Source organism: Gavia stellata, chromosome 1 (genome assembly GCF_030936135.1).
Source record: "Gavia stellata isolate bGavSte3 chromosome 1, bGavSte3.hap2, whole genome shotgun sequence".
NCBI lineage: Eukaryota > Metazoa > Chordata > Aves > Gaviiformes > Gaviidae > Gavia > Gavia stellata.
The window spans coordinates 88,400,365-88,415,653 of record NC_082594.1 but is presented as its reverse complement, the minus strand read 5'-3'; the positions used below and the strand labels follow the sequence as shown (position 1 = coordinate 88,415,653).

At 38.5% G+C, this 15,289-nt stretch overlaps 1 protein-coding gene across 1 annotated transcript; it reads right to left on the bottom strand.

The window, feature by feature from the left end:
* Window positions 1-611: 611 nt before the first annotated feature.
* On the bottom strand, window positions 612-14,328 carry EIF2S3 (eukaryotic translation initiation factor 2 subunit gamma). The gene is made up of 12 exons (XM_059835539.1): window positions 14,244-14,328; window positions 12,390-12,453; window positions 11,758-11,885; window positions 11,514-11,635; window positions 10,015-10,109; window positions 8,585-8,743; window positions 7,157-7,291; window positions 6,133-6,227; window positions 5,051-5,195; window positions 4,449-4,618; window positions 3,291-3,463; window positions 612-1,050 (listed from the first exon to the last, which is right to left on the bottom strand). Exons 1-12 carry the CDS (start codon window positions 14,310-14,312, stop codon window positions 987-989), a joined length of 1,419 nt encoding a protein of 472 aa, XP_059691522.1. The 5' UTR covers window positions 14,313-14,328; the 3' UTR covers window positions 612-986.
* Window positions 14,329-15,289: the final 961 nt, after the last annotated feature.

The window sequence follows — 15,289 nt, the reverse complement described above, 5'->3', positions numbered from 1 at the left end:
ATAAATTTATTACATTATGTTTTCTCCTAAGGAGTGTGATTCAGGCTAGCTAAGCAAAAGTGGTTTTATACCTTTTTCCTCATCTCATTCTGAACACCCCCTCCAATCATTCCCTTCTACAGCCTTTTCCAGGTATTTTATAGTTCAAGATCACAGCTAAATTTGCTCAATGTAACTTTGAAATAAGTAGTTTACTCCTACTGTATAAAGAGCTCCCAGATCACCCCCACACAGAGTTCCACAACGACAGACAGCTATATTTCAAATTAATCACACTTTTCATAAACCCCTTCTAAAATCAGGTCAAAACCAGTACTGCCAGTTCAGATCCAGTTTACTTGTAGTTCTTCTTTGTAATATTGCAAGTGACAAATTTAAGTCAGGCAACATTGCCATCCTAATTACAAAGTGTATACAGCCAGACTCCTAAAGTCAGAACCATACGGAACTAAGGAAGAAAGTCTGTGTTGTAAACAGCTGTCTAAACAAAACAAGATGTTGTGCAGAAAGGGTATAGTCTTCAAGAATAGTTTGGGGTTTTGCTTTTGATTCTTGTACTGATTGAACGATCACGGCAGTCTTTTGTTACTCAGAAAAATTGTATGAATTAATGAAAATAAGCAGTATTTTATTTCAATACCAGATTTATGGTTTGTGTGTTACACTGGGGCTGGCTTGACTGATATTAAACAGGTATGTCTGAAACACAAAATAACATAAATTAGACATGCCATGAGACATGTACAATTAATTTCTACTAAAATGTGGATAATTAAACCCGCTTCTACGCCAATTCTTTTACACTTTTAATGGTGATAGTGACTAGTATTTTAGTAAGAGGGTAAAAATCAATAAAACATACAAGGACAGCCATACAACTCAAAAGACAATGTTTGCACAGCTTCCAAATCCACTGTGAAAATATACCCCCTCCAAAATAGAAATAGGCACTTCATCTTTAAAAATGAAGCACTTTCTTTTGTTCTTCAGTCATCATCAACAGTTGGCTTGATTGTCACTCCTCTTCTAATTTGACCCCAACCAATTAAACTGCAAAAAGAAAAACAGTGTATATTACTTTTAATAGTAGTCAGAAATATCCAGGATAAATCAAGGCTTATGCCTTCAAGTTCTCACATTTTTAATTTTCTTCACTTGCCTCCCACCAAAAATATCCTGCAAGATCCAAGACTGGTTAGTAAAAACAGAATAAAAAAGGATGATATATGTTTGTAATCAGCTAAGGATGTACCTTTGAACAGTAAACTAAAAATCTGAAAATTTTGTAGCTTATGTTGTACTAGTGGACTCTAAATCTATTTACAGCTTGATCTCTTTCACCTTTGCCTGAAGTGCTGCATCATTTTCAAATAGAAATGAAGATATGAAAATTCATACAAGATGACAGTAAGATTATAAACACAGCTGTAGCTCTCAATGAACATGTAACCTATAAAGGTAACTCAGCTCTCAGATAAGTTCTACTATTTATATTCACTAAAATGAAGGCCCCTTTTATAGGCCACTGTCGCCTCAGAAAAAGATGCTTTTAAAAAGAAATTAGGATTATGTCCATCTCCACAATCAGCAGGCAGTCCACCTTATTAATATGACTGTCCTTAAAACATTTCCGATTTCTGCCAAGGAGATAACATAGAAACCACATGTGCATCTCAATTTAGTTTGCCAAGCAGTAGAGCCTGCCTCTGGACACCAGAAAAGGAACGGAAGTATGTTAGCCCAGCACTTCCCACTTTCTAGGACCATATCCATAGGTTATAACTAGTCCACCTTTGAATTCACTGTTCCTTGGAATCACTAGCATATCCCGTTTACTTGCTATTTCCTGTTTAACCTCTATCTATTTACTTTCTATTTTATACCTCCTTTTCATCTCTTGCTTTCTCACTTTCTTCCATCTTTCTACTCCACTGCCTCAGGCTACAAGCTCCTTTTCACAGTACCAGCTGTACATTATCTTTACTCCAATTGGTTTTTATTATGCTGCTCTTCACAGTTTGCATCCTTTCCCTTTCCTCAACTTTCAGTTTCCTTATGTTGTCTCTTTGTCCTTTTAAAACAGCATAGAAGGCAACTTTTTAATACCAGGATCTTTACAGCAGGCTGCCACTACTTGCCCACCCCATAATCCAGACGCAAGTGGGCTTTTTGGCAAAATTTGGTCATGTTTTTCAAGTGGGAAGTAATCTACAGAAACAACAAAACTCACATTAAAATTTGCACCGGCTGTCAGTCTATAGCTCAAAAAAAAAGGCACTGTTTCTAATATAAATAGTTTCTGCTCTTCCTTCTGCTTTCCCTGACTTAATTTGTGTCCTGTCTTTGTGGGTTTTGGTGTTTCTTTTTTCTTCTCCTCCTGTTCAAGACATGTTATCTTTTTTCCTTTTTTTTTCCAGGGAATAATCTCTTCCCTAATTTGTCATCTAGCTCTGAGACAGCAAGCACTAAATTCCTATCTATGCTTTCTTGTTGATCTGAAAAAGAAACCCGCCTCCATGGATATTTAAAGCTTGGTTCTTTTTCATACAGCAGAGACTTCTTGTAAAAATGGCTATGTTGCCTGTGCAGCGTCAATGAATCTAAATACCCTGATGTTCTTATGATAATCATGTAGTCTTGTGGAACACAACAGGTACAGTATGCATACTCATCTAAAGAGAAGTATGGCATTAAGATTACAATGAATCATCAACCAATTCTGCTCATCATTTTCAGCCTCCAGATGCTTTTGTGCAGTCAGACATTTTATATTTGTAATCTGAATGGGTCAATCCAGTTGATACTTTTTTCTCTTCTCTCTGCTCATAGTACATAAAATACTCGAACCTTAGGATGTCCCTCCTCCATTCCCCTTCTATTACTTCAGGTTGCACTAGAAATCCCATACAGCTCCACATGTAGAACACCACTGACTTAGGTGTGTATAAAGACAGGCTTTTGCTTAACATTACTAGAATTTCCAAACAGCTCTGCCAAGATTGCCTACTGTTAGCTCAATTTACAGCATGGCAATTCTGGAAACAAACCATGAACCTCAGATGTTTCCTTGTCTGTTAACTAATCGGTATGTACCCAATTATAATGCTTCTTTAAAAAAAGAGGCTAGTAATGAAATGAAGCATCCCACAATGGTGTCAATGTGTTAGGAGAATCCAAAGGAATTTTTAAAACAGACATACACTTACCTACTCTAGAACAAAATCAGATCCACATATTTTTTTATTAACAATGTAACAACCAGGTACTCCACCAGTTTAGAACCAACTTACCGCCAGTGTTTCTCAACTCTTCGACTCAGGGCAATTTTTTCTCCCACTTCTGTGCATACTGGGTTAGTTAGCACGATCTTCCCCAAATCGGCCTTTACTGCACTGACTCTCCCTCCAGTAGATAAGGATCCTATGTTTACCATTAAAACTTCATTCTTTGATAATTTTTGCACCTGAAGGCAGACATACAAAACTCTGAAACATAAGCTTTAGTATTTAAAAAAAACATACCACAGACAATACTGAGTATCTTCTGTTACCTACCTGCCACAAAAAAAAAAAAAGATATAGCTGAGAAGTGCAAAAACTACAAATATCCTCACACACAAACCACGCACAACAGCGTCAGTGGATAAAGTTTATACATGAAAGGACAAATACGTAAATATATTGTGCATGTAGTACTGCAGGTTCTTGGTATGATATACTTTCTTGGAATTTCTCTACATTTTCTACGAAACGTACTGAAGATTGCACATACTGTATTAGAAGCGTAAACAGTCTCAGATATTGCTACAAACTGGAATGTTATACCATTCTTTTAAATAATCTGGATATTCTCATTTCTCTTATGCCTACACACATCTAAATGATTTCTCAAAAAATAATCCATTTCACAGGATAAAGAGAGCACTGAAGCACTTAACTTACTGTTGCATGAAGCAGTTTATAGATTTTAATGCTAACAGGGAAAACTATGATCTTTTAGTTTGATTTTTTGTAAAATGGACCACCGAACACGAGACTGTGCCACGCATCAAGTTCAGTTACTTTTCACCTACAGTGTTTCAAAAATACTTAGCTTTAAAAAGTTCTTCAGAGAGAGAATCTATAAAAAGCAGGTAAGTAGATCAGTATGTGTATAAAACTAATTACTGCACAATGAATAGGCTGATAGCAAAGGAAAACAACTACCAGTATGTTTAGAAGAATACCTAACTTCAGGACACAAACACTTTATGCAACTTTAAACTACTCTGATATGAATTCCTACTCCTCTGAAAAGCATTCTTCTACAATATTAAATAAGCAGGTAAGTTTAGTGGCAAGCATATATGAACAGGGAGACAAAATTACTACGTAAGATCAAAAAATGTATATACTAATAAAACAGCAAAAGCAGCGAACTCAGGAAAAACAAAAAAAAGGGGTACAAACCTTTGCAGCTTTCTTGTCTCCTTCAGTGCGCACACCTAATAGTCGTCTCAGCAAGAAATAGGAAATTTCTAGCTCTGTAAATATTTCTGGCAGTGCTCCAACTGCACCAAGAACTTGGCCTACCATTCGGTCAGCCCGACACAAAGTTGGATCAATCTTAGTTCCAACACCTACAACACAAGAAGGGAAGTCACAAGGAGTAACTGAAAGGTAGCTGTCACATTTACATACTAAAATATTTGAAGGAGATCAAAAAACAAGAAACTGTGAATGTACTGGGAATTCCCTATTACCTGGTCAGCACCTTCAGAATATCAGCAAGACTGTGAGTTCTGTCTAAACAGTTGAAGAAATATTCTACTGTTAAAGCCAGTACAATTAACAATCTAAGTTATCTGCGTTAGCCAGTGACATTCAGGAAAATTATTTATTTATTAAATATCTAATTTTCACACCCATGTTGTCTCTCTCTCTACATATACAAATTATTTGAAATTGCTCATAGCCTTTTTGTTTACTACTGTGAAACTTATCATTGAATTAAACCAAGCGTTTTCAATAAGCATGAAGAAATAAATCTTTTCATAAGAGAATATTCTTACCTATAAGACCCCCTGGAGCAGCATATTGTAGATCATTGTGTTCAGCAAAGAGTGACACAATTTTGGAAAAGATTGGCTTGCACATCAGTTTTCCTTCACTGTCCTTGGACACGATACCAGGCCGGACCTCAATTTCCTGACCCACCTAATTACAAAAGTGAAAAAGTGATTAACTGGTTGTTTCACATAAAGCTAACCACTAGTCACAGAGAAGACCTACTTATCCCAAGTTCTACTATTTATACAAGTCCTTGGTTCCGGGCTACTGTAGAACTTCTAAGACTTCTGTTGCACTGTTTACTGCAAATTGAACAATACTGAAAGCTCTCGATCTTACAGCCAGTGTAACAACTGATTTTCTTTTCAATGCAATTTGTAAAACTGCTTTAGCAAAGGATCTTTATCAGCAATAATGCCAACATTTAAATTTTAGTTTAATTTTTTTAAATGACATTTCATTTAGAAATGTTACAGCACTGAGAAAAATTGACTTAATTCGATCAGTGTAACTGATCAACATCAATAAACTGCAAAACAAAGAAAACACAAGTTGAGTAACTGTTCAAAGACGTAGCTGGCTTTCCAGTCTAGCAGAGCAACTTTTGAAGTTTCCATCTAGTGACAGTATCCCACAAGCAAAATTAAAAAAAAAATTAAAATATACAGAATACTTAAGTGGGGAAGCGGGACCTGTGGGAACCCCCACACACTTCTGAGGTATTTTTAAAGTTCTTTTGCTCCCCTCTTTTCCCCAATAATTCAGCAAGTAGAAGTGGTAGGACAGAAAAAAAAAATAGCTCCCTCAATTTTTGTAACCAAATAAATTGGAATCATTATTAGCAAAAGTTAAGACTACAGTAACAAAAATATATTTAAAAAATAAAAATCAGTGTTGCTTGTTCTGGTATTTTAAAAGGGGAAAGTAAAAATGAGACACAGACAGAAAGGATAAATGCCATCTGACTGTATTCTAGTTAAAAAAAAAAAAAAACAATTATATAGGTTCATTTTGTACTCAGCATGCAAAAGCGCTGCTCATTATTATCATTACCAATCTCCAGACAACAGAAGGAAAAGGTTACCTTTAAAACACCCTTTAGAATACTGCCACCAGCTACACCTCCCTTAAGGTCATCAACTTCACAGCCAGGCTTGTTGACATCAAAAGATCTAATTACTGAAAAGAATAGACCATAACCAGGTTTATATTTAAGAACAGGTTTTTAAAGAATTAGTGTCTGTCTTCAGCAACTTTGACTGCTTCCCTATTCTTATGAAGGTACGCACATATTTATCAATATTACAAATAATGTAATTCAGGAAGAACACTAAAATATGATGAGTATTTTATTACAAATTTTTAAGTATATAGTTGATATTGTTCTCAAAACCATTTAAGCTGCTCATATACATAAATGTTTTTAAAAACTGCTTCTGCATAGCAGAAATTAAGTTAAGATCAGTATCTGAAAACGAAAGCAATGATCAACTATATTACAACACCCCTTCAATAGTCACAATATCAATTGTGAATACTGAACCTTGTTTTAATATAGTCAATTTTTATGCATTCTGAACATGTTTTATAGGTCTCCCATATTTTATGCAGAAAAAAGGGCAAACAAATGGATTCGTCGTAGTGGAACTGAATTTCTAAATATGCTGGACAAGAACTCAGACTTTGACAATTATATCCAGGAGACTAACACAGAAAATCTAACGAGGCTACCTATAAAATTTTCATGGAAATAATTTTCCAATTCAGCAGTTTGTCAGTACTTTATTAAATCAAATTTAAATTCATAGCAACTAAAGGAATGTTTTAAAGACAGATAAATTTCTCATCTTTATTGCATTTTAGTGCTGTCATACACATAGAATACACACAAAAAACAGCAGTTACCTCAAATAGATTTAACTATAGCAATTAACTACGAATAAACAATACAGCTCTCAGAAAATATGCAGGTTTTAAAATAAGAGTGCACTAAATGCTCCTTTTAAACCTACCTCTTTTTAGAGCATTCAGCAACATGCTGTTCTAAGTGTAGATACATATGGCAAATGGTTAGCCACAAAAGCCCAGAGACTTAAGCATTCACATACCAATAAGCCTTGGTTCAGATGTGAAGTCTCGCAAAGGGACTGGAATTTTCTTCACTATATACTCGCAAACTACCTCAATGTTGTATTTCAACTGTGCTGAGATTGGTATTATTGGAGCTCCTTCTGCAACTGTACCTAAAAGAAAATCAGGTTCAACATCAAGCCTTAATATAGTATTTACAGCAACATGACCAAGTGTTCTGTCATTGTTAAAAATACTAATGAATTTGAAGGCACATTTTATGTGTATTTCCCAAATCAGTAAGTATCAGAGCATTTACCCTTCCCTTCAACATTTTAGCTCAAACCAGACAGACCTACTTTTCGAGGGATTCTGAAACAACCCTCGTGTTGCCTCTAGATAACTGTGTACTGAAAAGCTTTGCAGCTGCTCTTCTAAACACTATCCAAGATAATCTTCTACTCTAAGGGAGAATTCACTTCCTACATTGTGATCAGAAATATTCTTAAGATTATTTCCTCAGACAGATCGGTTATCTCAGTATTTGATACATCAATATTAATTTTACAATCAGATTTAATTCTGACAAACTAAAATTCCTAACAATTTAATGATCTATGTTTTCTAAGTTTTGCAATAGAAACACATAATTTAGAAAAAAACAATTTTATGGAAGGATGCATTTAGTTATCCAGGCCTGTTAAATATTATTAGTTTTAACTATATCTACGTTTCTTGTGATAACTCCAGTTCTCACAAACTCCAAATTTAAACATCAAGCCACTCTGACATAGCTATTATGAACAGCTTATACAAGGTAACAATTCTGAACTAAAAAAGAGAAAGACCCATTGGCTACTTTTGATGGTGACAATCTAGCTCTGCAGCTTTTCATATACCCCAGCTAAAGCAGATAAGCAGGGAAAACAGTGGAAACTCCTGCGAAAGATGAAACTCAAAGCACTAGACTAAAGTTAAGCAGAACTTTATGAACAGAGTAGGATAACAGTGCCTGAACTGGACTTACAGAGAGAGAGAGATGAAAGACCAGTCTTTTATGATTAGATAAAAGTAACTAACACATTTATACCTACAAGGTGCCCCTAACAAGTACTGCTTCATTCTCTCCTGCACTGCAGTAAAATCACAGTACAATCTCTAGCAATCCAAGAAGAGACAATACCAAGAAGAAACCACAAGTTCAGTGAAAGCTACTAGACAAGCTATCGCTATTAGTTTTACATCAAGAGCTCTGACCAACAGCCATAACATTATTGTACATAAGCAGTCTGACACAGGTAAGAAGCACAACTCCAATTGTCTGTTTTTCAGATTAACAGACTATGTACAACAGCATCGTCTAAGCAGGGCAAGTTTTTCTATAAACATATAGAAAACCACTACGTCCATGTCCCGACACAGAAGAATTTCCACCACTAACTGGATTTCTGCTGTTGAAAACTTACCTTGTACAAATGCAAGAATCTGTTCATACTGTTCTTTAGCCTGGCTCTCCTTCACCAAATCAATCTTATTCTGTAGAATCAAAATGTGTTTCAGTTTCATGATTTCTATAGCAGCTAGATGTTCTGAGGTCTGGGGTTGAGGGCATGACTCATTACCAGCTGAAAGAAGAAAAATGACTGCAATATAGAAACTATGAAGACAGACAAAACTCCTACAGTTAGGACATCTACTTTCCATTGTATCTTTATAAAAAAAGACAGTCAGCTCTCAGTAAGCTACGTGTGAAGCATCCAAGTTAATAAGCACCTACTCTTCTCCAGAAGTGCTGGCTTTACCATCCACACAATATATGACAGATGAGAGGTTGCCAGAGTCCCCCATTCTACTTGCTCCCAATAGTAACTGTTAAAATTTCCAAAGATACTGATAACTAACTTGTGCCTACTTGATTTATTCCACCCTCTAGGTCTCTAGACATCTCAGTGCTGACTGCAGCATAACGGACAATTCACCTTTCAAGAAATATCGTACAAGTCTTTGGTGTTTTCTTATCACCAAAGTCATAAAAATGCCAAGATCCCTAAACTGTACAACACACAATAAATACATAAAGTATCATAGGGCATACATAAAGCGCATACATAAAGTATACATAGGGCATTTATCAGCATGGTTTGGATTTCAGCCATCCGAGAAGCCAACTTTGGCCTGATGTGCCATTATGGTGGTTAATCTTGAAGTTTGGTCTATCACACTTTCTAGATCTAAACAGCTGATAAGCTGCCTTTCATCCTGCCTGTCTCAGATGATTTAAACTTCGATATCTGAAGCTGTTATTCTTGTTTGTTGACATGCCCCATTCAGGTAACATAATTGCTATTTATCACTGTAGAGCACTATATTGTGCTGTAGACATATAAAAATGAGTTTTACTCATTTCCCGTTGTTTGCAAATCAGAACAAAATTTGTATGAATCAAGATAAACGTCCTGTACCTTGATTTTGTCAGTATTTATCTGAGTTTTTACTGTTTGTATTGATGTTTGTGGACTCTGCTGCATGGCTAAGGCTACATATTTAAAGCAAACTGAAGCTTCAGAGAAACTCAAAATATACCTGTAGCTAATGTACTTCCATAAAATCATATAAATTTTACAGTGCTATACCACTACAACGTTTCATCTTAGCCAACTAATCCTCTATCAATTGGGCCAGCTACCAGACTAGTGAGTATGTATAGCCATGTTTAAAAAAAACCCAGCTTGTTAGGGTACATTTTCCTTGTAACATCACTTACTTTTCTTAAACACATCTCAAAAGCATTCACTTTTTTAGTTGCTCACCCCATCCCACTAAATTTTAAAACCCATATGAAGTTGCTTCACGATATTAAAAAAACAGAGCTCTACTTTTGTGTAGCAATCATTACCTATCAACAGTAAAGCTGCATCCATTACTGCTGCACCGTTCAACATAGTAGCCATCAAAATATCATGGCCAGGGCAATCCACAAAAGAGACATGCCTGTTGTAGAAGAAAGTTAAAAAGAAGTCCAGAAGCCAAATATCAAGACTGATTTATGTGAGCAGCTAGGCAGACACAAAGGTTAAAAGCATCCTTAAAATAGATAAAATAAACATTTTGAGACAGATGCCGAGAAGTAATATCTTAAAAGTATTTTCATAAGAACATGAAGACTACTGAATGGCTACTGAATAGTTTTTCTGAGTTTTAAGATTCGATACCATATATCCATACCAGGTCCTGCTTTAATATTTCACAAATTTACTTGTAAATTAGACTAGATTTAAATGCATCGGAATAATAAAAAAACCAAACAATAAAACACAGGATTTCTCTCATCTCTTTTAAAAAGATGTCTCCCATTCTCCAATGTTAGAAAATCATGTATCTTGAATTACACTATTATAATTGCATTTCACTTCAAAGATTTATCTACAGAGACAATAGTACAGCTCTTAGTTCCAACCTTCTGATTTTATTGTGCAGACTATAATAGTCAATTCACTACATTCTTGCCTGAACCTATTCAGTGAAGAAAACTTGTTTCCTGGTAGCACACACCAAAAAGCAAGGGGCTAATTTGCTGCTTCACCGACAATGTTAAAAATCTACTATAAGCAAATAAACAGTAAGATAAAGAATCCAAAGCTTTTAACCAATAGTTTAACAACGGCTGCATGACTGTCACACTCCAACAGAAGTTATTGTTAGAACAACTGCTGTACTGGGAATCTGAGGAAAGGAAGGAAACATGCTTTTACAACAGTACGTGTATTTTATACGTAAGCATGAACTAGGAATCTTGTACAACAGTCTTTGTGACTACTCTCATTTGAGCAATCATTGCTAAGACCCATGTAACAACTGTTGTGGTTACTATGCTTGCATAATGACCATGCTACGCTTTCTTAGAAATAAAGTGAACAAAGGACACCTGGCCTCCACTTAAGAGGTCTGATCTCACATTAAGTATCAGGTTTTCATAGATTCATTTTAAGAACTTTGAAAATTTTTCTGCCTCTAGGAAGAAAAAGTTTAACAAAGATCACCCTCCAGAAAGGAATTTTAAAGATGCATTTGTATAGTCCACATTAGTTCTCATTCTGGTGGCTTTAAAATGTGCTTACATTAATAGCAGAAAAAAATATCATTTCACCTCAGAGTCCTGCAAATACCCGATGACAGAAGACACAGTTGTGCTCTACAGTGGACTGTGCATCACAACTAATAAAAACAAGGTAGTTCAGATGATACCTTAGATCAGGGGTGTCCAGCATCTAAGAACACGTCATCTACCATAACAATTCATTCAGCCTGCAGCTCAATCCTGACTGTTTGCAGCTATGTAAAAGGGAGTGCACATAAAGTAAACACAATTTATACCATTCATTTTACAGCAGTTACCTGACTAGTTTAAAGTTCCCTTTGGTGCCAGGAATATCTGTAGGGAACTCATCTGGGGTGCTACTTCCACAGGATCGGTAACACTCTGGCCGGGAACAGCTTGGGTCATCCAGCTTGTAAATCTGTAAGTAATTTTTAAAAATTGAGAAAAAGTTTAATTCATCAAGGATTAGTTACTTATAAGCTTATATCCACCCTGAAATATATTAGCAACATATTTGCTAGATTTGTAGTAATGACTCACCTTTGCATTAGCATAACCCAGCTTGATTGTGATATTTCTTTCCAGTTCATTTTTAAACCTGACAGTATGAACTCCAGATATAGCTTTGACTACTGTCGACTTTCCATGGGCTACATGACCAATTGTACCTATGTTTTAAAAGCAAATGTTTGTCAATAAACCATTGTTTAATTTTGTGCAATGTTCCATTACGATCAACACGTAATTACCCCAAACTCTCTGTAGCCAGTAAGTCCAGAGCTCCCATCAGAAGCATGTATGGGTTTTGTAATCATTTTTGTTTAAACAAACAAGATCCTAAATTGCGGTCCCAATAGATAGATCTTTGTATTTTCATGAAACTCATTTCAATGCTCGACTTTAAGGTAAAACAAACTTTGCTTTAGCAACCATTCCCCACTTCATTCAACAGTGTTCTTGAAGTAAAACTGGTGCTTTTCAAGTTAAAAGGGTTTGACAAGTCTCTTCCTGCATCTGGATAAAATTTACAATAAAAACACTGTATCTATATTACTGTCTGTTTCAGCAAGAATTTCTTAAAAATGTTGTCACATAGGTACCATGTGCTACTGCATGAGGACCAGAAAGAGCCACACGAATGCCCCCCCTCTTTTTTAGAAGTTTGTTTTTACCTATATTAATTGTTGCTTGTCTGCTGATGACTTCTGGTGACAGAGGCGTCAACTTGGTAACATCCTGTACGAGGGAGATTTTAGAATTTATTCATCTTGTATCTAAACGTTTAGAGAGTACTCCGTACATCTTCTTAAAAACTATCCAGTAGTTCTATTCAGCAAAATCTAACCAAGCTCATTAAAACAATTCTAGATATGCATTCCAGTCTTTTAAGTATGTGAAATAGGATAAAAAGTGAACAAAATCCTGATTGTAAATAAGCATAGGTTGCAAATCAAAACACTGACTGTAAATTGGTATAGGCTACAAGGTGTTAAAGAAAGATGGAAGTAAAAAATACAAAACAAATCAAAAGAAGCTCTAACACACAAAAACCTCCGTATCTACCCCCAAGAGTCCTCAGTGCAGGACAGGATATAAATATTTTCCTAAGATACAAATAACGCACACACGTTAATTGACATTAAATCACATATTGTTTACAATGTGACATGCAGGTTTTGTGCATAACAATCAAATTAACTTAAACACATCTGTGTTTAAATGTAAGTTCACTCATTCTATTCTCAAGTATTACACAAATAAAATGTTCACGTTCAATACAAAACAAGTTTTGTCCACCTAACACAGGCAATTCGATTTGTATTTCTTGCATATCTAACAAAATGACTACGCGCACTGAAGTTAATGACGGGAACATGACCTGCAGATGGCACCATGTAGCAGGGTGACAAGCACGTAAGCATGATGCAAATCCTGCCATCAAGAGAAATGTTCCTGGCACACACAATTATGCACACGTGCAATTTTTTCCTCAAGACTGGTATAAGGCTAAGTTCAGCTATAAGCTCCAGTCAATTGTAAGCATTCAAGGGCCAACTGAGAAAAGAACAGAATAGGCCTTAAAGGTATTTCCTATTGACTTCCCAACTAGGCCTATCTGTGCTTTTTCTGACTGGCAAATGCCATGGTCAACAATGAAAAGAAGTAAAGAAACTTTTTGATATTACTAACATGCTTCACTAATGAATATCAACATGCTTAGCTACAACACAAAAAGAATTCTTGTGCCTAAATCCCAAGAATATCAAACATTATTACTGTAAAGACAAATAAGCCTTTCTAGTTTGCTGAAAACCAGGGAGGCAGCAATAGGACTTTCAACTGGTTTTGTCCGCATATATGTGTAATAAGTGAGACAGCCCAGACGAGACATTTAATAGGCAAGACTACCACAGCAGGAGACTACTGCAACTGATTTTCTTGGGAATCAATAAAACTTTCTTGGCAGACTAATCAAGACTGGGCTGGCAACCAATCCACCTAACCCGCTGGGGAAACAGAATGCCAGTTTATGATTCTACTTCGGAGAGAGAAGAGCATTTAACACCACTAAGCGAGACAGCCCTTACAAAGGGGGAAACGGCACGTCTCCACCACTGTCACACAAAGGCTTCACTCGCAAAGCCGGGACGCCAACCCTTGCCTCACCAGCAAGCGACGCGCCTTATCCAGCCAACCCAGACCCACTGCGACCAGCCTAACCTGCTCCCAGCGCCGCCGCTCGGCCCCGCGCCTACCTCCCCCTTCCCACAGCCCCGGCGTGCTGCAACTCACCCCCACGAAGCACCGCCGCCTTCCGCGCCCCCTCAGACCTCACCGGCCGCGGCGGGGCCTGGAAGGAGGCACGGATCCTCTCAGCCTCCGAGCACAGCTCCCCCCCCCCCCCCCCAACCCCACAACGGCCCGCCCGGCCGCCCCGGCCCCGCCGCCCGCATCTGGCGCTCCTCGGCGCCCCTGCCCGCAGCCACCTGCCCCCGTCCCCCGGGCGGCACCCGGGCGGGTCTCACCAAGGTGGCGAGGTCCTGTCGGCTGAGGTGCGGCTGCCCTAGAGTCACTCCCGCCTCATCCCCCGCCATCTTGGCCCGAAGAGGAAGCGAGGAGACTCGCGCGGCCGCCTGACCCCCGGCTCCGCTCGGGACCGCTGCCGCCGGCGTGCAGCCCAGCACCCGCCGGCCGGGGGGCAGACACCCGGCTCAGGGACCCGCCGCGCTGGCCGGCGCGGGGCCGCCACCAGCCCCGCCGCGGGGCGGGAACGGCTCAGGCGCGCCGCGGGGCAGCCCCAGGAAGGACCTCCGTCACCCTCGCGCCGGGTGATGCAACCCGGCCTGCCGCAGGAGCCGCTCCGCGTGCGCCGGCGCCCCCAGGGAAGCGAGCGCATGCGCGTGAAGGGGCCGCGACGGCGGGAGGGCGCCTTGCGCCTGCGCCTTGCGCCGGCCGCCGGGTAACGGTCGTGGGCTGAGGGGGGTGCGGGGTTGCTGAGGGGAGGCCGTGGGACGCGGGGTGGTGGTGGGCGACTTAAAACGCACTGCAAGGGAGTACGTGTGGGTGGTTCTACACACAGCTTTCGGTTACTGCTGTAGGAACAAATGTCTGGGGAATCCGCGCTTCTCAGTATTTCTGTGGAAAGGGGGTTGTCTTTTGTCTGCGACAGGCCGGCTGGGCCCGCGGTTACTCTGTGCTAGTGCTGTGTGTACTATATGCAGAAAATAGTGCCATTGCCTCGGTAGGGTGATCAGGATAGGGTCCTAGGTTGGTTGAAAGATACACCAAAAAAAAAAAGGAAATTAATCCTGTGTTTATGGTTTATGCGTCAGCATTTGTTGTATGTCTAACAACATTATAGTGTAGGTTTAGTTGGGCAATGAGTGGGTGTGATGCAGAAAGGAAGATGGGGGTAAAACTGAAGCAAGATATGCTTGTTTGTATGTACTGGAAATGAGCATATCTAATTTGAGGTCTGATCAGCTTATCCGCTTGAACAACAAAATGTCATTCTGCATATGTAAGTGATTTCTATTGGCCATCAGCCTGATAAGATTTTGAATTTGATCCT